Source organism: Scyliorhinus canicula, chromosome 16, assembly GCF_902713615.1.
Source record: "Scyliorhinus canicula chromosome 16, sScyCan1.1, whole genome shotgun sequence".
Lineage (NCBI taxonomy): Eukaryota > Metazoa > Chordata > Chondrichthyes > Carcharhiniformes > Scyliorhinidae > Scyliorhinus > Scyliorhinus canicula.
In genome coordinates this window covers 20,802,633-20,829,038 of record NC_052161.1, presented here as the reverse complement: position 1 = coordinate 20,829,038, position 26,406 = coordinate 20,802,633, and the positions used below count along the sequence as shown (strand labels likewise).

Here is a 26,406-nt window from a genome sequence, read left to right as displayed (position 1 = left end):
GAATGCACTTAGAGGTTTACCATGTGTAATGAAAGATGTGCTTTGTCACAATTTAATTACAGTGCAAACATAATTATACTGAACTTGTTCATTAAATCATTAGCAGATTAATACCATTGTTACTTGCTTTCAACCCAATGTAATTTCTAAACATGCAATCAATGTTATATTAACATTCTTTCATACTAAAATACATACCAAGCAAAGCTACATGCAGCCATATTTCTTAGTTTATTTATAATATCAGACAGATATGGAATATCCCTTTAATATAGAATATAAACAGACGCTGACTGCATGCTCCATTTTTAATTTATAATTGATTTTTTTGAATTTTCCATAGATACATGGCAAGTTACAATGAATGATCAGCAACATTTTCACTTTTAAAATTCACACATTATACTACATGAAATCTTATGCATACTCATTAAAAAAAAAAATCACATTTCTTTTGATGGCTGCCTAGGTGCATTAAAAAAAAATCACTGAAGATAATCTTGCATAACATTCTGCTTGACATTTATGAATTACTTTACATATGGTCAGTGTTCAATAATTGCTGCAGAAATCAGTTACGTTCTTTGTTCAATATGCTTGGAGTAGGACTATGCAGCACCCCAACCCCGTAGATGCCATACAATTTTTAAAGCATCATTTTAGATGTGGAATTCCCATGGCTGACATTGCACTCATTAGATTTATTTCTAAAATGTAGTAAAGTAGAAGGGAGCATTAAGTTATTTTCAAATATTTACAAACTGTTCTTGATCAAAGCATTTAAAAACCTCAGATGCAAGCAAGATATACATAATTCAGTAAAAAATTGCATAAGCAATGCATGTGCAGGCATACCACAAGTTGAAATGGAGTGCACTAAATAGATATATTCCATGCAGCACCACAGATCATAAAGGAAAGTAGATAATGCAGCGATACAAAAATCAACTATGAAAATATATATCGGGGGTACTTTTTTCAACTTTACAGATAATAATTTAGATGACACAGTAAGTCGGCCGAGCCGATTTTACTCCTTAGTTTCTGGCTAGTGACAAATCTCAAGTCAAAGGGAATACTTCATCCTCAGCAGTTTACATCCTTTACCCAAGGAGGCTGCTGTTGGCAGCAATACTAAAGTGGCAAGGAATAAAATAAAGGGATTGTTGTAATGTATGCTCATTGCAGAGCAAAAGTTCATTAAAATCAGAAATAATTGTCACACCTGTAAACTTCCGATAGATAAGTAGGACTGATACAATCCCCAGGGACTGGGGCAGTTGCATCAGATCTTTGGTAAAGCAAGCAGCCATAGCATTGCAGCGTAAGTTCAGATTCTAACTTGCTTTTTTACCCAGCAGGAGAGCAGAAGGAAAATCAGTGTTGGTATTGCACCTTTAGTACTGACCCTCAACAGAATTGAAGCATTCTTTGTGTCCCCTTGCAGTGTAGGCCAGAACATTTAACTTTCAAGTTTATCTAATTTGGAAAATACAAATGGATAATTTATTGCCATGAAATGTTAAGTTCTTAGCCCAGCCAGTGATTTCAGTTGTTGAATCAGAAGTAGGTAAAGTTGTATGTTTCACTGACCCACTCTGCAGCCTAGATTCTATTACAAAACACGATTTGGAAGTAAATAAGTTTTATGCTTACTTCTTTGGGTATAGGTGATGCCCTAAATGGTTGGTAGTTTATGCAGCCATTACGGTCTCTTGCAACAGTCTTACAGATGTTCACTGCAAAATGTACAACGTATTGCATGGTCAAGTCTTCTCTTAAGTGTGCCATAATTATTGGTACTCTACAAATGGCATATTAATTACATCAACTCCCTAAAGGCAGGTTCCCTCAGACCTGAACTTAAAAGCGTTATTCTCTTAAAAGTGCATCTTAAATCAGCATGGATGACTTTCCGTTGTTTTCATAGCTCCTCTCTGTACCATTTATCATTACTTCAAAAGTTCACTGCATCTTACTTTTGCATTCAATAAAAAAAGTTAATGTATAAAGATCTGTCTTCTGTCTCCAAATAATAACAAAGTTATCCAGCAAGTACCTTTCAGAGTGTAAAGCCTAATAAAGATAAATTTACAGAAGCCGGCATTATGTTTTTGTGAAACAGAAAACCAAACGCACAAAATTAAATAATTTAAACCCATTGTTGCAGACTTCATTTTAGAAAGTGCAACGGCAATACTGGCATAGAGCATTTAAATAGATTATGTGGGCACTTCAAATATTTAAATATTGAAATGAATTGAAATGAAAATCACTTATTGTCACAAGTAGGCTTCAAATGAAGTTACTGTGAAAAACCCCTAGTCGCCACATTCCGGCGGCTGTTCGAGGAGACTGGTACGGGAATTGAACCGTGCTGCTGGCCTGCCTTGGTCTGCTTTAAAAAACAGTTATTTAGCCCTGTGCTAAACCAGCCCCTAATTTTCATGGTATGTGTCAAATCTTCAAAGCAAGCAGGTTTACCCAGCTAAGAGTACTTCTCCGAGTTGAGGTCTGTGTTGTTTTATTGCAGCCAGGTAATTAACCCTGAATGACTAAAGCAGCTTTCACCATCAGATTAAAAACTTTGATATCAATACTGTTTTTGATGAGCGATTCTGGACAAACACAAGAAATGGCTACCTGCTGTTTGAAACATACACTTTACGTACCTTAAGATGCTCACAGGTCCAAGTGCCAGTAACTCATAACCACAGACTGTGTCCATTAAATAATATGTTTGGAATAACTGTCATATGCATGAACATAAAGGTAAATGAATACGGTGGATTACAATGCATTGAAGATGACAATCAACTGTTAGAGGCTGTTCAGTAATGTGGTAGCTATAGTTCAATTTAAATGCACGAGAAAACTTAGTATAGTTTGGCATAAAATGCACAACCTTTATTCTGAACATCTACCAATGCATGTTTTTACAAAAAATGTATTTAACTTATTTGCAAGAACTCTCAGATCAGATGTTTTTTAAATGACAGAGAATTTGACATTTTTATTTTAAGACTGTATGAACAATTCACCACTGGAGGCTGGTTCTCCCAATAAAACCTCAAGTACCATTTCAAAAAGTTAAAATATCTCAGGCTGGAGTTGTACTGCACTCTCAATCAAATCCAGTGCAAGATGGGGCGGTCGAGAGGGCTCACACTTTTCTGGTGATTAAAGTTATGGTGCCAGATGTAAATTGACATTCACCCACTTCTCTTAAATGCAAAAACGCCAGTAAAACCACAGCCTCAGATGATATGAGCAATGTTTTAACAAACGTAAATAAATGTTCCAATCAGTTTGTTCTGTAAAAAAAAAAGGATGCCCACTGTATTTATGCTGTACATATTCCCCCGAGACAGGGTAAAATTCAAATAATATGAGAATGGAAAACATTGCATTTTTCTAATGTATTGCAATATTGGGTGAGTGGTATGATTAGTGGAAGTACACATGTAAAATGAGGTCCAAAGAGTGAGCCCACTGTTGTGGAAGTACTGGAAGAGTCAAATACATTAGGTACTCAAGCAATAGGCAAGAATAAAGTGATCATAGAGTTTTGGCATCATAGAGTAAACCTACATCTTGTTCAAATATATTCAACTAAAGTGTATGAATGCCTGCTGCTAAATAATAGAAAACGCACCATTAAATTTACTATGTGAACTCCTCTCTAATAAATATATGTCAGGCCCTTCCCCAAAGTACATAAACATAACAGATAATCAAGTAATCGGTTAGTATAAAGTGACCAGTTTTGGCACCGCAGAGTATACTGATATTTTGCTTCAATATATTCAAGTGTATTAATGGCTTCCACAATATAACTATAAAACACAACACTAAATATACTGTGGAAACTCCCCAAATAAATGTTGGATTGTTGCCAAAGGTATGCAAACAATACTGTGGCTATTTAAATAAGTCTAATTACAGCAAAGCTATATTCACTTTAGATTGCTATTTCATTCTATTGTTGCTACATTCTATCTGTAAAGATAAATACAAAAATAAATATGCAAGGCCAATGGGCAAGTCATTCAGAAAGTGAGGGCTCCCCATGGTCAATGTACCAGTGAAGTCACTACATGTTGTGCAGATTGGCACAATATATCAACCATATTTTGTTCAAAACAAATTGACGCGTTCATACTTGAATGTTCGCCAAATTGCTGAGAGACTCAAGATAGATTGGTTGTACTTTGCTTGGCAATAATTACTCAATACTCACTGTGGAAAGTTTTAGACCATTTCTGTTCTGTAAACTTCTTACCAATTTGTTGATTATAAAAGATCTTCAGAGTTGCCATCGCATTTTGTCACACATTAAACTATAATCTGTTAATTAGGTAAATTGTTCTTTGAAAGCTTTCCAGCTTTTCTCAATGGTTCATATGGCACTCTAAGAATGCTGGGAGTTTCCTCCATTACTCGCACTAGAAGGTTATCAATGTAGTCCTCAAGTTCCCGGATTTGACCATCCTTTCTCTTAACAAGTTCTTTCTGCTTCACAAGTTCATAGATCAGCTCATCATATGATAAGTTACGATATCCAGTGGCAAGTAGACTGGGATCCTGGAATCAGAAACTGAAGTTAGATTATATAAGGTTTTATCCTCCTTGCATTAGACTATTTTTAAGCCACAAAGAATTTAATACTGGTGCCAGGTTAAATAAAGTCACCTTTCCCAACAAATCGAGTAAGATCATTGCTGATTGATTATGCCACTTTATTGGATATTCCTGCGAAGACAGGCACTGGCATATCCAAGGATGGCAGCACCAAAATCGAGCTCCCACTGCAGCTTTTTCAAAATCAGCTGCACACTAAATTGAATCAGTCAGGAAACGTGCAGACAGAGAACTTTAACTTACCCAAAATAGAACAATAATTTCAATTTCTGCAAGCCCTCATGCATTTTCCTGGTTTATTTGTGGAATACCTACTTACATATTCACTGATGGTGAGACCATGTAGATTAATTACTATTGGGATCAATCTCATATTTGGAACACAGAAAATATCCAACCCAGTCCAGGTTAGGGCTGCAATTACTATAAGTAACAAATATTTGAAATATATAAAGATTGGGTTTACATACTAATGGACTATTTAGGGAAGGGGAAAAGGAAAAATAGGTTTGCATATTTAAATACAATAACTTACATTTCCAACAAACATTTTGGAAACAACGTTTAGTGCTGTTATGCTGTTTGATTTCATTAGAATATTGAATACAATGAGTAGGATCCTTTCAAACTAACGTTTGGGGCAATAGTTTTGTGGGGGTGGGGTAGAGATCCCATTACCCCAGCTGCCCTTCTAATCTTGCAGGGGAGGGGGGGGGGGGGGGGGAAGGAGAGAGAGGAAGAGGAAGGATTCCACAGAAGGAGTGGCCTTCAAACCAAAAGAAATGTTTCTAGATTTTTAAATTTGTAGTTCCATCTCGGGTGACTACTTGAAAAGGAACAAAAGAAAATCAATTCAGGACTGCAACAAGAGTACGCAGGATGGGCCTGGCCCTAATGAGAATCCCTTACATCCAATGTGCCAAGCAGGCAGGTTACGTGAAGCAAATTGAAGGATTTATTTCACGGATCTGCATTTAAATTATAACGTGCCTTCCCATGAACAACTGGACTAAGACATGTACCAGTGCGCGTGGCTGGCTATTTTTGGTCTCAAACCACGCTAGTTTCACCAAAAGATTAGTCAGGTGCATGGCCAGGAAATCTATGTTATTATATCTGAAAATCAGCCAGCACACACATTTTTTGGATGTACTAGGTAAGAAAAAAATTCAATAGTGTTTCTGCAAAATAATTTGCTTTACAGAATTACATTTTAATAAGGATGAATGTTTGAGATGGATCTTAACTAGAAGTATTACACCTTTGGTGAAAATAGGCAAAATCTGCCCGATTTCTTGGTAGGGTGATTTAGTGACCTCCAGTTGTGATCAATATCCAAAAGTAAATTTGCTTCAAACTTCCTATTAACAGAATTAGTACACAGACCACGGTTTCAAAATGCCAACGTTTTATGCATTCAGTATTTCATTCTGACTGTATTTTATTTTCATATTAACATTTTAAATATAAATTTCAAGTATCCAATTATTTTTCCCCCCCAATTAAGGGGCAATTTAGTGTGGCCAATTCACCTCCCTTGCACATCTTTGTGTTTATGCGGGTGTGACCCACAGACACAGGGAGAATGTGCAAACTCTACACGGACAGTGACCCGGGGCCAGGATCGAACGTCGGTCCTCGGTGCTGTGAGGCAGCAGTGCTAACCATTGCGCCAACAGGCTGTCCTTTTTTTATATTAACTTAATGATCAAAAGGTGAAGGGTGTCAATAGTGGGGAGTAAACATTTCTTTGGCATGCCAGCAATAAGTATTCTTAGATCAGGAAGTTAATTGGTCAGATACAGGGGAAGGTTTGCTCTACATTTCCCCAATGTGCTTTAATCATAATTTCAGAAGAACAGCACTAATTGCACCAGTGTGACCATATCCTCGTCATGCAACCAGGCGAATGCTATTGATTAAAAGCCTTAATTCACTTAAGAAAATGTTCGTACTAGTTCTAATACAGTTCAAAAATAATGCGTCAAGATGTGAAGGACATTTCCCTGGAACACTTGCACACTGGTTTGGGAAATTTACAAGGAAAAGTTACAAAGGATTCCCATTATATTTGAACTGAATAATCACCTTAACCTTTTCACACAAAGAAAATAGATAATTAAACTCTTAACGTGAAAATAAATTAGATATTTATCTTGAATGAGTCTGTGCCAAGTTCACCTAGAGGCGTGCATCAGTACCCTAAAAGAGTTTGATGTTACCCCAACCCTATTTGTATTGATCTTTGAGCACCAGCTGCCGTAACCTAGAGTCTCCTTCAGCTAGTAGATCAATTTAAAACTGCTGAATTTTGATAGAAATGTAGTCAGGATAGCTATTTTTATCAGCCGTTATTAACTCTGGTCATTAAACACATTGGATGGCAGCAAAATAATCTGCGAACATCTCCAAATGCATCAGAGTGAAGCCTTGAAAGAAGGGGCATTATTATCTAGGTTGTTTTGTGAGTCATGGCTATCTTCTCAAAGACACTCCTTTAAACCTCCCTCTCTTTCACCAAGCTTTTGGTCATCTGCCCAATATCTCCATATGTGAAATGGTATCAAATCTTGTTTTTCACCCGTGAGGCATCTTAGAATGTATTACTAAGCACCATGTAAATTCAAGTTGCTGCAGTTGTTACACAATGCTCTCCCAAAAACTTAAAAAAAAAAATTGTTTCAAGGAGCTACCCCAACAACAAAACTTCGATAAGGGCAGCACGGTAGCATTGTGGATAGCACAAATGCTTCACAGCTCCAGGGTCCCAGGTTCGATTCCCGGCTTGGGTCACCGTCTGTGCGGAGTCTGCACATCCTCCCCGTGTGTGCGTGGGTTTCCTCCGGGTGCTCCGGTTTCCTCCCACAGTCCAAAGATGTGCAGGATTAGGTGGATTGGCCATGGTAAATTGCCCTTAGTGTCCAAAATTGCCCTTAGTGTTGGGTGGTGTTATTGGGTTATGGGGATAGGGAGGAGGTGTTGACCTCGGGTAGGGTGCTCATTCCAAGAGCCGGTGCAATCTCGATGGGCCGAATGGCCTCCTTCTGCACTGTAAATTCTATGATAATCATTTCCGTAGGCTATTCTCCAAAGACTTGACCAGTTTGGTAATAGCACTGCAACGTGAAGACCAAGGACTATATTTTTCCAATCTCACTCACAACTTGGGACATTCCCCAAGAGGGAGGCAAGTTTCTTTAAACAAATTTTTTTTTTTTTTTTTTAAAAAGAGTCCCCAATTATTTTTTCCAATTAAGGGGCAATTTAGAGTAGCTAATCTACCTAGCCTGCACATCTTTGGGTTGTGGGGGTGAAACCCACACAGACACGGGGAGAATGTGCAAACTCCACACGGACAGTGACCCAGGGCCGGGATTCGAACCCAGGTCCTCAGCGCCGTAGGCAGCAATGCTAACCACTGTGCCACAGTGCTGCCCAGAGGGAGGAAAGTTATAACTTTTACTTGCCATAGAGGCGCTCCAGATCACAGCCAGCTTTCTGATCCTTATGTCTTATTGTAATAGCAACAGGAACTCGAGCTTCCATCAACATTCCCACTAAAATAGGATTATTTCATGATGTTTCAGGCCTCAAATGCCTGTGCAAAACAATGCTGCTCGAGCCCATGCTCAGACCCTGACATAGGATTTCTTGGCCCAGAGGGCTGGAGGTGGTTACGGAGAGGGAGCGAATTTGAGCACAAAGATAGGAATTTGAAATTTGAGGTGTAGCTGCAGCCAGTACACACAAGGGTGATGGGTAAGTGGGACTTGATGAAAGTTAGGTCATGTGCAGCAGAGTTTTTTTATACGCTGAGATTTAGTGGGTGCGGAAGGCAGAAGGTTAGCCAAGATAGCACTGGAATAATCGTGCATGGAGGTAGCAAGAGCATGGCCGAGAGTTTCAGCAGCCAGTGGTGGTGGAGATAGGAGAGAATGCAATAGTGGAGCCAGGAAATATTACACAAGTTGAAATAAGTATCTCAGTGATGCCGAAGACACAGGCGTGGTAGCTCCATTCAGGGTCAAATAGGCCACCAGCGTAGTTAATAGTCTGAAGCCAGCAATAGAAAGTGGACATGGCTGGGGGTGGAGTTGGTGACTATGGGACAGTTTGTGTGGCGTAAATGTTTGCTCATCCAATGTTGGATACCGGGCAAACTGACAAATCAAAGGCAGTGGAAGGGTTGAGAGAGGGGATGGTGATAAACATCTGGATATAGTCAGTTCAAATGCGGAATCTGCTATTAATCATGAATAACAAATAGAAATGAGCACAATGGTCAGGGCTAGAAAACTCACACCATATTCCTTTCTTTAAATACTGCTTCATGCATAAAAATTAATGTTTGAAGCTCTCTCTCATGCATATTCAAGAAATGTCATTATGAGCAGTGTTATTGTAAATCACATTGAGGGCCACTGTTTCTGGTGTAGCCAGCACCACGTGTTTTGATTGTGGACAGGCAGTGGCTTGGTCGATGTGCATCGAGCCAGGAATGTTTTGTTCCCATTGCTGCTCATAGGGGCCTACTTTAATCACAGGGCAAGTTCCAGCAGGCATACAACAAACTGAACCTTCAAACTACACATATAAAAAGTTTTGAACACAACTGTTTGCTATTGCTGGAGCTGTGTTATCCGCAATGCAAGTTTAAAGGATTCCAGAGCATGAACTGGCAAGGTTTATTACCCCCTCTTCTCAAAAGTGGCTCTGTAATAGAACTAGAACACAAATTAGGTAGCAAGTTTCTGCAGTGAATTTATGTTCTCAATGCTACACATGGATCTATTTCAACTCTTTATAGACAAAATATTGCCCTTTATGGAGAACAATACTACATCTATAAATGGCTTGCCTACAAAACACTAGATCATTTTTAATGGACTTTACCAGAAATATCTCACTGTATATCTTTCAACATCTGGACTAAAATAGAGTTTAGAAAATATATGATGAAATTGGGACTTATTCTTTTCGATAAACTATAATGGAATTTATTGTACCTCAAATCAGAGAGTGACACACTCCTTCAGGTATTTTGAAAAAAATGCAACTGTTTAACTTGTAGATTAGCAGCCACATAATTACTCTCCCACCTCAAAAATCATTAGCAGAAACGGATTCAGGCATGGAATCATCAGCAAGTAAAAATATGCAAACACAATTCGAGCTATCATCGACAGGCAGAGAGGTGGGCCGGCTGCGATGTCAAGGGGCATTCTTTATCAATACAGGGAGAAAACCAGTTGTCTTTTGGCTCACCGGTTGAAGCTGCAGGCAGCTTCCCGGGAAATCATGCAGGTATGCAACTCGCGCGGTAGCCTGGTATCTTACCTACCCTACCCCACCCCAGGTTAACGTGGTTTTTGAATCGTTCTATCATGCATTTTATAGATCAGAGCCTCCAGGGCAAGGACTGGTTCTGACTGACGTTTTGGACAGCTTATCCATCCCAGGTGTGGAGGTGAAGAAGAGCGATGAGTTGGAATCTCCACTAAACTCAGATGAAATTCTAAAATGCAATGGTTTGATGCAGACGGACAAAGCTGCTGGCCCGGATGGCTATTCCATAAGTAGTTCTCGGAGCAGTCGGTGCCTTTAATTCTGGACGTGTTGTATGATTTTTTTATCCCAGCGTTCGTTGCCCTCTACCTCCACACTGGCCTACTTCTCCTTGATTCTTAAGAAAGACAAAGACCCAACAGAGTGTGGGTCATTTCGGCTTATCTCACGCTTGATCACAGATGCCAAGTTACTTGCCAAGGTGCTGGCGCTGCGGCTGGAGCCCTGACTCTCAGAAGTAATCTTGGAGGATCAGATTTGCTTTTAAGGTTCGACAATTGTCAACCAATATACGTCACCTGTTAAACGTTGCCCTTTTCTCCTCCTCGGTGCCCGAATCGGTGATCGTTTTCTTGGAAGCTGAAAAAGTATTTGATGGATCGGAGTACGAGCATCTGTTTGAGATTCTTGGGAAGTTCGGATTTGGCCTCAAGGCTATTTCCTGGATTAGAGTACTGTATAGAACCCCCCCCCCCCCCCCCCCCCCCCCGCGGAGGAGAGCCCAGTGGGTTTGTTACCTTTTTGCCTCGCCAAGACCATCTTTCGTTATCTGGGATCCGGTGGCCCACAATTGGACCTCACATCATAAATTAAATTATGCTAATCTGATCGACAGTATCAAAACAGACTCGCAGAAGTGGGATAATCTCCCCCTATCCTTGGAAGGTAGACTTCAGGCTATGAAAATGCTCTCAATGTCACACAGAACCCTTTGTTTTGTTAAAATCAACAAATTAATGTTCTCTTATTTGGGCAGTTATTTGGGCAGTTAAGACTCCCAGGATCTGTGGGGCTTTGCTCCAAAGAGACAGACAATTGGGGGAGCCAGGCCCTATCCAATTTATTGTTTTACTGTAGGGCAGCCAATATTTTGAAGCTATAAACAACCCTGATTGACGGTAAGTTTGAGTCGGCAGATCTTCATGAATAACCTCAGCCGATAATGGAACTGAACCCGTACTGCTGGCTCTGCTCTGCAACAGTCTAGTCCAGTGAGCTAAACCGGATCTCAACCAGACATGTTCTGGTCCTGTCCTCAGCGGGTAAGCTTCTGGGCCTCTTTCTTTAACATGTCAGAGATACTCAATGCAGATTTGGATTCATATCCACTGGTGGCCACATTTGGGGTGTTCTACTCGCCGTACTTCAGTTGGGGGTGAAGGCGGATGTCCTCGCGTTCACCTCGTTGATAGCTGTGCTTGGGAGGAGGTTTCCTAATGCCTCGGTGTAGTTGGGTAAACTGGTGTCTTTTCTACATTTGTAGAAGGTTAAATACACCATTAGAGCGTTGGTAGAAGGGTTTTACGCAAGATGGCAGCCATTCATTTCCCTTTTCAAGAAGCTAGTCACCATCAGCTGTTAGGGGGGTTAGTTTAGTTTTTGGATTAAAGTTAATCTGTGTTTTTGCTTGTTTGTCTCTTTCTTCTATTGTGTAGTTTTGGTTAAATGTTTCGGGTGGTATTACTGAAAATTTTTAAACATTAAAAAAAAAATGGAATCATCCATAAACTTTCCAAACAGACAACATTTTCTAGAACAGTGTTTTTCAAACTTTGTTGCCCGGGACCTATTTTTACCAACTACCCATCTTCAGGACCCACGGCGACCGACCTTCACGACCCACCAATTTTGCTTACCTTTAATGTGACAGGTGAGCCTGCTTGGTCCTCACTATCTCACTTGCTTTGTCATCAATGTTACATTTCTGTTAAGGGCTTCAGCTGATGATTCAAGTTCACACTGCATGCTTTGAAAAAAAAATCTAGAGGTTTGTCCTCAAACTCGCCATGCTCGCAGTCTTCAACTCTCTTTGAAGTTTTGAGGGTTTTAATCTTTCATTTGCCAGTATTGCTCTGCATATAACACACACGAGTTTTGCATCCTGATTTGCATTGGTACAATTAATAAACCCATACCTCAAGAAATCATCTTTATACTGCTTTATTCCTGATTTCTGCTTCTTCTTTATGGATTGTTCATCAGAGACCCTGGGGGCAGCATGGTGGCACAGTGGTTAGCACTGCTGTCTCACGGCACCGAGGTCCCAGGTTCGATCCTGACTCTGGGTTACTGTCTGTGTGGAGTTTGTACATTCTCCCAGTGTTTGCGTGGGTTTTCGCCCCCACTACCCAAAGATGTACAGGGTAGGTGAACTGGCCATGCTAAATTGCCCCTTAATTGGGAAAAAATGAATTGGGTACTCTAAATTTATTTTAAAAAAGATCAAGGACCCTGGAGCTCACACCAGCACTGCTGGCAACTACAAAATGGAGGAATCTCTCACGCCCAGAGTACGTGAGGGAGGTCAGTGTACGGGGAGCAAGACCTGTTCTCTGTCGCCGCATCGGGAGTGAAGACTCCATTAATTTTTTTAAAAAGAATCTGCTCCTGTGTCAGCATGCTGATTGTCAGGAAGAGGTGGTCTGCCTCGCTGGTCTCCGGGTCTGGGCACTGCTGAGGGGCACGCTTGCGCTGGATGGCCGGCATTCTGAAAGCCGGTCGCAGCCAGAATTTTTAAAAGCTTGTCGCGGCCATTGGGCACTTGTTCCTGTGATCTGGAATGCCACGACCGATGGCCCCGTGTCCTCCCGACACCCGCCCGCGACACACCCGAGGGTTGAGACGGAGTTTGAAAATGACTGTTCTGGAAGATACTATTCCCATCTAGTTCACTCTGCAGAAAAAAAGTTACTCGCACATACACAGCTGTAGTAAATTAGCCTGATATAAATGATATTTCCAAATTTGAAGCATTTTTACTGTCAAATTTGAGAATATTTCATTATAGTTTAGTTTTCAATAAACAGTAGATTTTGTTGATGACTAATTTTTAAAGAGTTAGAATAATTTAAATATATACGTAGCCCTTGTTACACCATTTGAGGCAGAAAAGGGGCAGACTGGAAAACCCCAGTCAGCCTTTACGTTTTCACAGACAGTGGGGTAGTTTAACTGCCTGGAGGCGACCACTGGGTGGCAGACTGGGGCGGTCCAGTACTCCAGGAAGGCCTAAAGGTCTTCCTGGCTTGCGAGACACTGCAGCATCCATAGGCATCCTCTCCTCCAAAACATTGGTGGTGCGTTTCTGGCTGCAAATCCCTTTTTTTTGGGTTTAAATTTTAAAAATTTGCAGGGAGGAACCTCCATTTTGAAGCACTCTCTCCCCTGATCCTCTCCTGCCAATGCAGGGTGCTGCCTTTTCAGGCTGGAAGGCTTTTGGACGGCCTCCTTTTGAGAGCCCGTTTCCCATCCTTAATTGGACAGTGAACCCACCCCTGGCCTTTAATTGGCTGCCCTGGGTGTAAAAAACATGACAAACAACTGTTCCCCAAGCAGTGCAAGCCTCTGACCCACATTTCAGCCTGGTGGCAGATTCATAATGTGGAGATGCTGGTGTTGGACTGGGGTGAGCACAGTAAGAAGTCTTACAACACCAGGTTAAAGTCCAACAGGTTTGTTTCAAACACGAGCTTTCGGAGCACTGCTCCTTCCTCAGGTGAATGGAGAGGTATGTTCCAGAAACATTTATATAGACAAAGTCAGAGATGCCAGACAATGCTTGGAATGCGAGCATTTGCAGGTAATCAAACCATTACAGATCCAGAGAGAGGGATGAGACAATGCAGACACTGCGACAACGAATGAACAGGCACCGTGCGACAATCACCAGGCAGGAATGTTCCCTTCCAGTCGGGGAACACTTCAGCAGTCAAGGGCATTCAGCCTCTGATCTCCGGGTAAGCGTTCTTCAAGGCAGCCCTTCAGGACACGCGACAGCGCAGAATTGCCGAGCAAAAACTTATAGCCAAGTTCCGCACGCATGAGTGCGGCCTCAACTGGGATCTTGGATTCATGTCGCATTACATCCACTCTCCACCATCTGGCCTGGACTTGCAAAATTCCACCAACTGTTCTGGCTTGAGACAATTCACACCTCTTTAACATGTGATTATCCCTCTCTCTGGATCTGTAATGATTTGATTACCCGCAAATGCTCGCATTCCAAGCATTGTCTGGCATCTCGGACTTTGTCTATATAAATGTTTCTGGAACATACCTCTCCATTCACCTGAGGAAGGAGCAGTGCTCCGAAAGCTCGTGCTTGAATCAAACCTGTTGGACTTTAACCTGGTGTTGTAAGACTTCTTACTGTGCAGATTCATAAGACAGCGGGGGAAATCTTACCCGTGGGTTTCTAACAATAATTAGACTTATTGATTAATGTGAAAAAACGTTTTCTCAAAATTTGAATAGATTTGCCAGGATACATTTTGCAAGCATGAAGGATTAAACATGTCAAAGCAACACAGGCTGGAATCCAAAGCAGTTTGAGATAAAATGGAAGATCTGGCAAGTCATGATCCTCTCAATGTTGTTATGAGGAACTTGGCTCTGGGAATATCAATACAGTAACTTTCACATTTACTGTTCTACTCTCCCCATTTACTTTTCAGTGTTTAATTAGGTGTTAAGGAGTTCACACTGCCTTCTAAACTGGCTACCACTCCTGTTCAAACACTGCAATTTGGAGACAGGTACTGGCACTAGAACAGAGATGGTGGCAGATCTAATTATTACGCACATACCAGTATAAAGCCTCTTCAGTACCCAATGATGGAGAACAGAAGACAAATTATCCTGAAACTCTTGTATGAAAACCACATAAATTATGCACCAATTGAAACCAATGTAGATTCTTAATGAAAGAGCAAATGGTGTGAAGCCAACTTGGCACTCTGCTGTGTACAGTCTTCCAGTATCCCCTTGCCTCTGAAATAACCCCTTGCCTCTGAAATAATATCATCATTAAAAATGAATATCAAAAGGCACTACACTTGAACATCTTAACCAAATAGAGAAACCATTTAACATATAATAATTAAAAAGAACAATTTGAAAAATAATTTGTATGCTATAGGTCCTCAACAAATTTTAAATAAGGCAGATTAGAGCTGGAAACCAGTATTCCGAATTTTACAGTAATTATCTATGTGGAAATTGTAGTGACTGGATAGCATTGTATAAATGTATTAGTAATTAGTTAATGTCTAGCTAAGGTAGGTAATCTCTACCTATTTAGCGGACAAACCATTTTAAATCCTGAAAATACATGGGAGATCATACTGACACATCCTTTGCTCCTCAAGTTCTTTAAAAAATCCATTTTGAAAAGCAGCATTTAAAAAATTTTGAATAGACTCCCTCCTTTAAAAAAAAATAAATTTAGAGTACTTGATTCTGTTTTTCCAATTAAGGGGAAATTTAGCATGGCCAATTCATCGACCCTACATATCTTTTTTAGTTTTGGGGGTGAGACCCACGCAGACATGGGGAGAATATGAAAACTCCACACGCATAGTGATCCAGGGGTCGAACCCGGGTCCTCGGTGGTGCGAGGCAACAGTGCTAACCACTGCGTCACCGAGCTACCCAACTCCCTCCTTCGATCTGTATTCTTATGCTATCAAGATGCTTCCATTTCCACAAGGTTCTTTACCATCTTTGTTTGTTTCTATAAACTAAGATCTCCACACCACTCTAAACCTCTCATTATTTGACACCGGTTTTTCCCTGGATTCTATGAAAAATATATATGAATCACTATGGCCTAGGAACACTATTCATTCATCATTTACCTGCCACTTGGCTAAAATAATGGCACAAAATGATGCAATACAAGTACATTTTCATTGCAGTATTACAATATACGAAAGTTCACATTTGGACTTGGTTACAGAAGTGCAAATGTCAAAAAGTCTCCACAATACAACATTTCCACTATTATAACAATCATACTCAACAAATTACCTAATATCATACAATACTGGACAAAGGTACACTGGTTACTAAACATACACAGGGGAAATTTCAACCAAATCTCAGTATACCTACTGATATCAAAGTAATTTTATTAACCATACTATAAAATCATGTTGTTGACACTTTGATAGTCAATCAGGAAACATGTCCAAATGAATGCCATCTGTGGAGAAACCATACCGGCTGATCTGTCAACATGTTACTTTGATGGAAACTTTGGTTCTATCAAATTCTGATTAAAGTTTAACTAAGCTGCCAAGAAATGTTATGCTTGGACCAAGATTTCCATAAAAACCAGCAGCAAGTGTGATCGGTACATTGGAATTCCATTCTGGTTACAAATTACACTTTGATCAGCAAGTGGAGAAATCCAGACTGCGTTAAAACATTAAAAAAAAATTTAACACACTAAAGCCTTTCACATTTAACAGGAATTTGCAAACTCCAAGTATGCCAAGTACAGGTCAATTTCCCAAACGTCAAGGATCACAACAAAACTGTGACCTTGTATCAACTATACATGGGTTACAGAAAATTTGATTATTCACAAATGAAATACACAAGGACAAAATATCCGTTCAATGGTATGTGTGCTCTGTTTGAAGGCTGGTCCTTGGCTCACTGTCTGCTGCCTCATTCTGAGCCATTTTCTTGACAGTCCTAGTCAGCTATGATTTACTATACCTTCCACTCTCAGGGGCAAGGGGAGGAGGAAGGTCCCAACTCTACCTCAGCTGGAATGGGAATCAAACCTGTGCTGTTGGCATCTTGTTGACCCAGACATTAGCCATATAGGTTAACTAGCCCCCTATTCATTCAATATTTACCATTGTGTGATTTTGGTTCAATATCTGTGCACTGTACATTAGTCCTCATCACACAAACGCATTGCCTGCTCAACAGAAATTTTAACATTTGTTAAACTATAACCTGAAGATCTAGCTCTTAGATGGTTCTTACCATTTATTTTTTAAGTTTAAATGTAGAGGTTTATTCACCCAACTACACCCCACCATTGGTGCAGAGGTTTCACCTGACTTAGCCTTGTTTCTTTAAATCTCACTGATTAAATTACTGTGCTGTTCAAACTCCGAAACAGCCATCACTGCTCAAACTCTGAAACAGCTATATTTTTGATGGGGTTTTGGTCACCTGTCCATCGGCAAGCATTGATTCTTTTAATTTTTCTATTGCGAAATATCTTAAACCATATTTTGCATTAAGGGGCTCTAAAAATTCATGTTGGAGGTAATAATATGTTAGAACCCTGGAGTTCCTACAGTGCAGAAGGAGGCCTTTCGGCCCATTGAGTCTGTACCAACTCTGAAAGAGCACCCTACCTAGGCCCACTTCCCCACCCTATCCCCATTACCCCATCAAACCTACACATTTTTGGACTGTGGGAGGAAATCTGAGCACCCGAAGGAAACTCACGCAGACATGAGGAGAAAGTGCGAACCCTACACAGTCACCGAAGGCCGGAATTGATCCCAGGTTCTTGGCGCTGTGAGGCAGCAGTGCTAACCACTGTGCCACCACTGTTGTTTGACAAAAATTTATTTGGGCATTTCTTTTTGCTGTCATCACATTATTGCATTGCTTAATTTGTTGTGTTACTTCCTATTCATCCAATTTAATGTGTTTGCATTTATAGAGTGCCGTTAACATAGAAAAACCTCCCGGGGTGCTTTGTATGAGGTGGGGCAAAAGATGATATTAAAGAGATAATCAAAAGCTTGGTCAAACAGGTGGATTTCAAGGAGGGCTTTAAGGAGGAGGGCAGAGGATGTTAAAAAGGGAATCCCAGATTGTGGAGTCTAGATGACTAAAGGCATGGCTGCCAATGGTAGTATGATGGCAGGGGAGGTTACACAAAGGTCAAGAGTTAGACAATCAGTTCTGTGGGGGATTGCTTGTAGGACTGGAAGTTACAAAAGGATTTGAACGATTCCGGCCATTTAAGAGTTTAAACTCATGAATGAGAATGTTAAACTGGAAGTGCGTCGCAACCAAAATACAATTTAAGTCAGCAAAGATATTGGAGTAAAGTTTTAAATAATCTTACACTTTGAAGGATGAGATAGTAGCCAGAGGAGCACTTCAAATAGTAGAGTATAGCGATGACAAGGTATTGATATGGCTTTCTGTGGCTGATGGCTTCAAACATCCAACATTTTTATTTGAATACATTTGTGGCTAATCCAAAACTGGACATTGAACAAGCAGGAATTCGATCTGATGAAGTCAGGCCATTCAAAGCAGTTTCCCACCACCTCCATCCCCCATCACTGGGGGATCAGCTCCGGTGCCCTTGAGCTGCATGCTGGAAAATGGAAATGGCTACTCACCTCCTCACTTCCCCTCAGTAGCCATTGTGCCAGCTTCCCATTTTTGAAAAGGAGTACTTAACGACACCTGCATGACTTCTCACGCGGGAGTCAGGTAATTCCCGGCAGGACGCTGCATTCAACGCCAATCCCGTTACTGATATCGAAATGCTTGCAGCTGAGAGTTAATGATATCCTCCCCATTTTTGGGCGTGATCAGCAACTCTATATTGGGCGTGATCAGCAACTCTATATTGGGCGTGATCAGCAACTCTATATTGGGCGAGGGTCGGTTAATTGCAAAATGGTTCACGCCTGACTTGAATCTCGATTTTGCCCTCTCCCGCTATTCGCCCAGATCAGAGCCGGGCGCAATGCGGCTGCAGAATCACGCCCTAGAATTTTACGGCATGTTAATTGTAAATTTAAAATCAGAATTAGGAATGCATCCTGGGCTAGTTAAACAAAAAAAGTGATCACAAATACTTAAATCTAATAAGTATTGTTGGACAAAACCAGCAAGAAAAATAAGCAGCACTTAAATTTTTACATTTCTATTCTGATTCCTAAATTGAACCCTCTCTAACATGCTCGAATTTTGATGGAAAGGAAGAGCTGTCATGGGGTTTCATGGTCACTTAACAACGGATACTTACTATGGCGAGGCAAACCTTTCATCCTTTGCTCTCTCAAAAGAATGTTTCACTTCACTAGTTACACCAACTCACGGCCAGCTGAGAAAGTTTGAAAGAACTCTTTCTAGCTGCAGCTGCTGGGTTCAATGACAGGCTACTCTCACACTCAAACATTTCCCTACTTTCTTGGGATTGCATAAACAAAAGTCTGCTTAAATATAACCGGTATTTTTTCTCTCAAAAGTAGAGAAATTCAGTGAATTTCCAACATCCGCAAATGCAGTTGTAAAAATTGGACAAGAGACAAAGTCTAGCAAAAAGTAATGGCTTGAACATATCAAGTCCATAAATTAAGAGGGAATCACTTATCAGATTCTTAATATAAATAGGTTTGATTAAAGAGTTATACATTTAACCCCTAAATTTAATTAATTTTCTTTGCAAAGTTGAAAATTTTACCAAAGGGTCAAGACGTTTTAATGTTATCACAGCAAGAGTATCATAGAGGGGTCAATGAGTACAGCTTAAATGAGCACTGAAATGATTCGAAAAGTGAAAGCTTCGCCTCAAAACAGGCAGTACTTTACTGGCACACTGTGTTTCAGATAGCTTTACTCAGTCGTTAAAAACGTATTTCCTTACACTTACTCTGGTTTTGTCTTCATAGTATTCAAAGTAATGTTGCTTGAATGTGTTACTTGAATGTTGATCATGCGCTCGATGTTTATATCTGTCAGTGGACCCCACCGCTGTCTTATCTTCAGGATTTATGGGTTTTGTTAAACTGGAACAAGAAACAGCAAAATTTTAACTTCAATTCAGGAGTAACTATAATAGTTTATTGAAGTGACATCCAGAGCAGTTTGATCTACTCTTTGTATCAGAATTTTGCTACAAGAATTATACTGATGTGTCATGTTTCAAACTTCAATGCACAGCCCCACTGTTTCTCTTTTTTTAAAAAATGTCTCTTCTTATGAAGCTGCTTAACTGGTGTAAGGCCAACCCGAGGCTGTAGCGCTCGTTGCAAACCAACCCAAGATAATGGAAGCAGACTTTAACAATTGGAAAGTAAACAGCTAGCCTCCCCAAACTGCTGCATAATGCTAGGTTTACTTATCAAAAAGATAGGCTGTCTACCTGCAGCTAGATCAAAGCTAACTTTGTATTTAATGAGACTCTATAACAATCCAAAAGAACAATTTGCATGATTCATGTTTCCACTACTCCCTTTCTTTCAATACCACTCACAATGGGGATGTGGCAAATTTGCACACATCTATTCAGCTACTTCAGTAAGTCAAAATAAAAAACAAATCCATCACGTACAAATGATTACTCCCATCCCTTTTGTATCCTTGGGTATCTCTCAAATATTTCCAGGACAAACCAATGACATCTGTCCAATTTCAACAACTGCCACATATTCTTTATGGTGAAATTCATTACAATATCTTTAAAAATTATTCTCATCACTTCACAGCATCATGCATTTAATTACAATGTCACATTATTATGAAATTGCTACTAGAAAACACTAATTTAATGGTCTTCAAATATACACACCATGTCAATATTTGATTTATTTTGAAAAATAAATCATAGATATAATTTACAATTTGTTATGCCAAAAGTCTTTCCAATTTCCTACTGAAACAGAGATCGTTTTGATTCTTACCCATTTCAATTATTGCAAGATTAACAGGCACATATGTAACTCAGAAAATAGGCTTGGTTTGTATTATCTATAATTTTAAAAGATTCTGGTCCAAATTAAGCATGCAAGTTGTGTTATTTTTTAAATAAATACCAAAGAGTGCAACAATGGAAAAGTCAATTCTGGAAAACCGAGTCACCTTAGAACGACATGTCAAACGTTATTTGAAGTTCTAATTTGTTCCTGTTCAAGTTCATGCAGTTTAGAAAGCTACAACCAGGTTGATTTAGGTCACAATCAGGACAATTTACTGTGCCAAAACTGCTGGGGCTCCTGACCAAAACTAAACCCAATTAGAACTCAAAATATATTTTAGCTGCAGTGGGTATGCAGGTCAAGGAGAGGGGAAAAAAGGTCACATGACAACGAAGGTCACAACGATAAGGAAAAAGGTGATTGGTGAATCAAACCTGCTAAATCTCATTATACTGGTCTGTAATAGTGTTTGTGAGGCGTTCTGCTCTACTCGCTATAGGATTGATTTGAACGAGGCACTCTTTTATTAGGTATTGTCTGAACTCTAAAGACAGGAACCCTCCCTCACGGCCTGCTTTTCATTCTCATATTGATGTGTCAAAGACATGATGGACTTGTTCATTCATGGTTCCTTTTTTGATCTCACTCAGGAAAATGAGTGAAGTGAACTGGATTGAATTAGCTGTGGTGAAAACGAAGAACAGCTCCATTTATAGAAGTGTGGCAGTAATTTGTTGTGCCCTTTCTTCATCTGATGTCGTTCTCATGTCAGACAAGCTGGAGGATATGGTGGTCAATTGCTCAGATGAGTCTGTGGCTAAAGGTTAAAGAGGCAAGCCCTAATTACCACACATGACCAACTGATTTGTAAGCTACTTACAAACTATTTGTATAAATAATCCATTTAAACGCAATGTTGCAGAAATATAGACACCAATTTCTAAGTAGAAATCATGTCTGAACCTGACCAGCAACTTATGGATAAATTGAATGAAAGGTCTTGGAGATGGTTCGGTGCGAGATAAAATGTAACAATATTTTTTAAAAACTGCTGAGATATTACAGTAATTCTGAAGGTTATTATACTGTTAATATATGGTAACACTTTTGAACAGAACATTGCCAGTTTCACATTTGTTAATAATATAAATTTAATGAAGTGAGATTTAGTCACTGCTAAGAAAAAAAGGTCTTAACCCAGAAGATGGTTTACTTCTTTTTAAAAACAATTTTAGAGGACCCAATTATTTTTTTCCAATTAGGGCATAATTTAGCATTGCAAATCCACCTAACCTGCACATCTTTGGGTTGTGGGGACGAAACCCACACAAACACGGGGAGAATATGCAAACTCCACACGGACAGTGACCCAGGGCCAGGATCATACCTGGGACCTCGGCGCGGTGAGACAGCAGTGCTAACCACTGCGCCACCGTGCTGCCCTGCTTTACTTACTTTTGATTAGAAATAAACTAATGGCCTTCGTGGTCTTGCAAAGATGCCCCGTCCAGCCAGGTACATTTTCTTTCCCGTTCATGTGCCAGCATGGTAGCACAGTGGGGAATAGTGTTGCTTCGCAGCTCCAGGGTCCCAGGTTCAATTCCCAGCTTCAGTCACTGTCTGTGTGGAGTCTGCACATTCTCCCTGTGTCTGCATGGGTTTCCTCCAAGTGCAGCGATTTCCTCCCAAAAGTCCCGAGACATGCTGCAAGTTGAATTGGATATTCTGAATTCTCCCTCCGTGTACCTGAACAGGTGTCAGAATGTGGCAACTAGGGGCTTTTCAAAGTATCTTCATTGCAGTGTTAATGTCAGCCTACTTGTGACAATAAAGATTATTATTTTATTTTTATTTACTGACCATCCCTAATTGCCCTTGAGGGGCAGTTAAGAATCAACCATGTTGCTGTGGGTCTGGAGTCACATGCAGGCTAGATCAGGTAAGGACGGCAGATTTCCTCCCTTAAAGGACATTAGTGAACCAGATGGGCTTTTTCCGGCAATCGACAATGGTTTCGTGGTCATCATTAGACTTATAATTCCAGATTTTTATTGAATTCAAATTTCACCGCAGTGGTGGGATTTATTGAACCTGGATCCCAAACTCGGTCTCTGGTTTACTAGTCCAGTGACAATACCATTATGCCACCGTCTCTCCCTGCATAATAGCAAGACTCAAGGGCAATGATAATGTTAAGTCATATTTTCACCTGCTTTTTCAGTAAAATCTCTCAGCATTATTCTGTGTACCCACATTCAATTTTAATTAAAAAAAATGAAATCTGAATATCCTTCAAGAAGAAATGGAAGGTAGTATATTTAATCAACTTCGTCTCTACTTTCTGTTGATGCTCAGAAATCACCAGAAATCCAAAAATAAATTCTAGTTCATCAATGTGGAAAAGAAACAGAAAGATTCATGATCTCTCACCTCACTGTAAATGTTTAGGTGGAGGGAGTTATAAGGCAAACTGTGGTTTGGATTTTGCAACCCTTAGTGCATTATAGAAAGAACATCTATTGTTGTATAAGTGGCTCTTATTTAGCTAAAAGATTTGTAAAATTCCCCTAGCTTTAGTAATAATGTGATGGTATGAATACAAATTATGTTGAGAAACACAAGTTTATCATGAACATCAGGTCAAATAACCAGCTGCGATTACAAGAGTTAACGCATTTGTTCAGCTCCAAAATGTAAAACATGAACATCTTTGAAACTTCAACAGTAGAGTGCAGTTGCACCCTTCCGCAAATACAAACATTTCTACAAAACAATGTAGCTGATAATTTTTCAATGTCTCCCATGCCGGTTGTATATTTAGAAGAAAATGAAACTTATGGAAAGTTCAGATGGTGGCAGAATTGTAGAACTAAAATAGAGAGGCTGGACTTAGTAGCACTCTAGGCAGAGAATTTGGGCTCAGTAGTTTCGGAATAGACCAATGGTGCAAATTATAGGACAGGAGGTGCTACTTAGTCAACCAATTCGCAAAAAGATTGGCAGAAATTAAACCCAGTATATTATTTGCCTGGGTTGCTTGGTACGCCAACACACGGTACATTTATCCACCAAGCGACTTTGGTTTTTCCACATTGATGATCACAGGTGTGTTCAACAAACCTCAGTATTTCTGAACTTTTAAAGAGCTCATTAATCTGCTTGTTATCTCCAAGGAGCCACAAAAATGAATTGGTAATAACTTGTCCAGTTAAATGGTTGGGCTTCCCGCTAGGCTGTCCAGTAACTCTAAGAGCTCATTAATTACCTGTCTTGTTTCTCAATGGAGCTAGTTAATTACCTGTCTGGTCTCTCAATGGAGCTCGTTAATGATATGTCCAGTATCTCTACAGAGTCTTTGATAACACATTTATATTATATTGAGCTTTCTTTTACCACTTGTCAAGAGCTGTAAATTGAGAAATTTTCACATAATTTGTTCTATTTGTTGGTAATTTTGTCTCAGACTTTTCACATTAACAAAGGTTAATAGATTGTCAGAAGAAAAGTCATCACACGGCCATGATTTTGCAGCTGAATAATATTCCACAATCTACTACAGAGTAATACATTACTCTGGCCATATATTTCATCATAATTTGGTAATTAGCAGTTACAAAAACTGTGACGGATGGTTAATGCAGCGAGAAAGAGTATCATTGAAACAAGCAAATCTGTTTTCAGTTCCGAGACAAAAGCCAGATTATGGTGACAATTTACTAAAACTAAATATATATATTAAAAAGCCAAGATATTAAACTTAGTACAGTTTTTAAAAGGTGCTTTGACTTGAACACTATTCTGGCTAAGTGTAATAACTATCAGCATTTTTATTCATATTGCCAATGAAGGGGTTCAAAATAGGAGAAGCACTGTAATAACAGCTTCATGATGAATCTGAATAGTATTCTATAAATCTAAATGAACATATTGTTTTATATTACACTTGAAATAATTAAACTTCTGGCTGTCACTTACAAGAGATTATTTTAGAAATGACAAAGATCAATCTTAATCTTAAAGTACTCAAATATTTGCTCCACTTTTAACAACAGAACTAGCTAATAATGTGAATAGAAGAGCACCACTTTGAAGAAACTGATTTACAACCACAATACTAGAGCGAATCATTAATTAATTTAATATATCCCACAACTAAATATTTGAAAAACTGGAAACTTAGCAACTTAGCAAACTTAGATGAGAGAACAAAAGGAGTGGAGCAGTAGTGATCAAGAAGAATTCATAGAATTTACAGTGCAGGCCATTCGGCCCATCGAGTCTGCACCGGCTCCTGGAAAGAGCACCCTACCCAAGGTTAACACCTCCACCCTATCCTCATAACCCAGTAACCCCACCCAACACTAAGGGCAATTTTGGACACGAAGGGCAATTTATCATGGCCAATCCACCTAACCTGCACATCTTTGGACTGTGGGAGGAAACCGGAGCACCCGGAGGAAACCCCCGCAGACACGGGGAGAACGTGCAAACTCCGCACAGACAGTGACCCAAGCTGGAATCGAACCTGGGACCCTGGAGCTGTGAAGCGATTGTGCTACCCACAATGCTACCGTGCTGCCCTAATTATTCGACAATCACTCACCAAAGAGTAGGATTGTCCACCTAAAAACTCCCGTGTCACCAGTCATGGGTTTGAGGCTGATGGGCCCGATCCCAGAGCTGCATTTCTTTTTAAAAAAATAAATTTAGAGCACTCAATTCCTTTTTTCCAATTAAGGGGCAATTTAGCGTGACCAATCCACCTAGCCTGCAGATCTTTGGGTTGTGGGGGCAAAACCCACGCAAACACGGGGAGACTGTGCAAACTCCACACGGACAGTGACCCAGAGCCGGGATCGAACCTGGGATCTCGGTGCCGTGAGGCAGCAGGGCTAACCCACTGTGCCACCCAGAGCTGCATTTCTGGCCGCACACTTAGCAGTGTTTCTGGGAGGTGGGATTGGCCGTTGGACTCGAGATTGCTGGTATTCCTTTCTCAGGCTTCTTTTCTGTACCTGCTCTTGCTGTTGGGTGTTCTTGAAGAATTGTATTCCTTCAATCTGGAGGTTCCTCCAAAGAGTTCTCTTCTGTGCATTAGGTCTCTCAGGTGTTGACGTTTATGTTGCATTTCTTGAGGTAAGCCTTCAGGATGTGTTTGAAGAGCTTCATTTGTCCTCCTCTTGTTTGGGAGCCGACTTGGGCTGGGCAAAGATGATGTCCGTTGGCAGTAGAGATTCTTGCATCCTAAGTACATGGCCGGCCCAGTGGTGTTGGTTTAGGATGATCATAGCCTCAATGCTGGTGCTCTTGCTCCCTCAAGGACGCTCATGTCAGTACGCTTGTCTTCCCAGCTGATGCAGAGAATCTATCTGAGACAGCATTGATGGTACATCTCCAGGGCCTTGAGGTAGCGTCTGTCGGTAATTTTAAAGACTATTTCATTTCTCATAATAATCATTAATAGTGTCACCAGTAGGCTTAAATTAACACTGCAATGAAGCCACTGTGAAAATCCTCGAGTCGTCACATTCCGGCTCCTGTACGGGTACACGGAGGGGAATTTAGGATGTCCAAAGTACCCAACAGTATGTTTTTGGACTGTGGGGGGAAACCGGGGCACCCGGGAGGAAACCCACACAATCATAGGGAGAATGTGCAGACTCCGCACAGACAATGACCTAAGCCAGGAATAGAGCCCGGGACCCTGGAGCTGTAAAGCAACAGT

General features: G+C 40.2%; 1 protein-coding gene across 3 annotated transcripts in view; it reads right to left on the bottom strand.

The window, feature by feature from the left end:
• Nucleotides 1-294: 294 nt before the first annotated feature.
• The window catches only part of LOC119979397 (rab11 family-interacting protein 2), a 95,877-nt gene continuing 69,765 nt past the window's right edge, over nt 295-26,406 (bottom strand). Inside the window, exons 4-5 of one of the 3 annotated variants that reach the window (XM_038821552.1) lie at nt 19,637-19,772; nt 295-4,584 (exon numbers count right to left, since the gene is read on the bottom strand). In XM_038821552.1, coding sequence (XP_038677480.1) covers nt 4,351-4,584; nt 19,637-19,772 — 370 coding nt within the window. In that variant the 3' untranslated portion in view covers nt 295-4,350. Of the gene's footprint in view, nt 4,598-19,636; nt 19,773-26,406 lie in introns of all 3 variants that reach the window. The other 2 variants (XM_038821553.1, XM_038821555.1) reach the window with 2 other exon arrangements.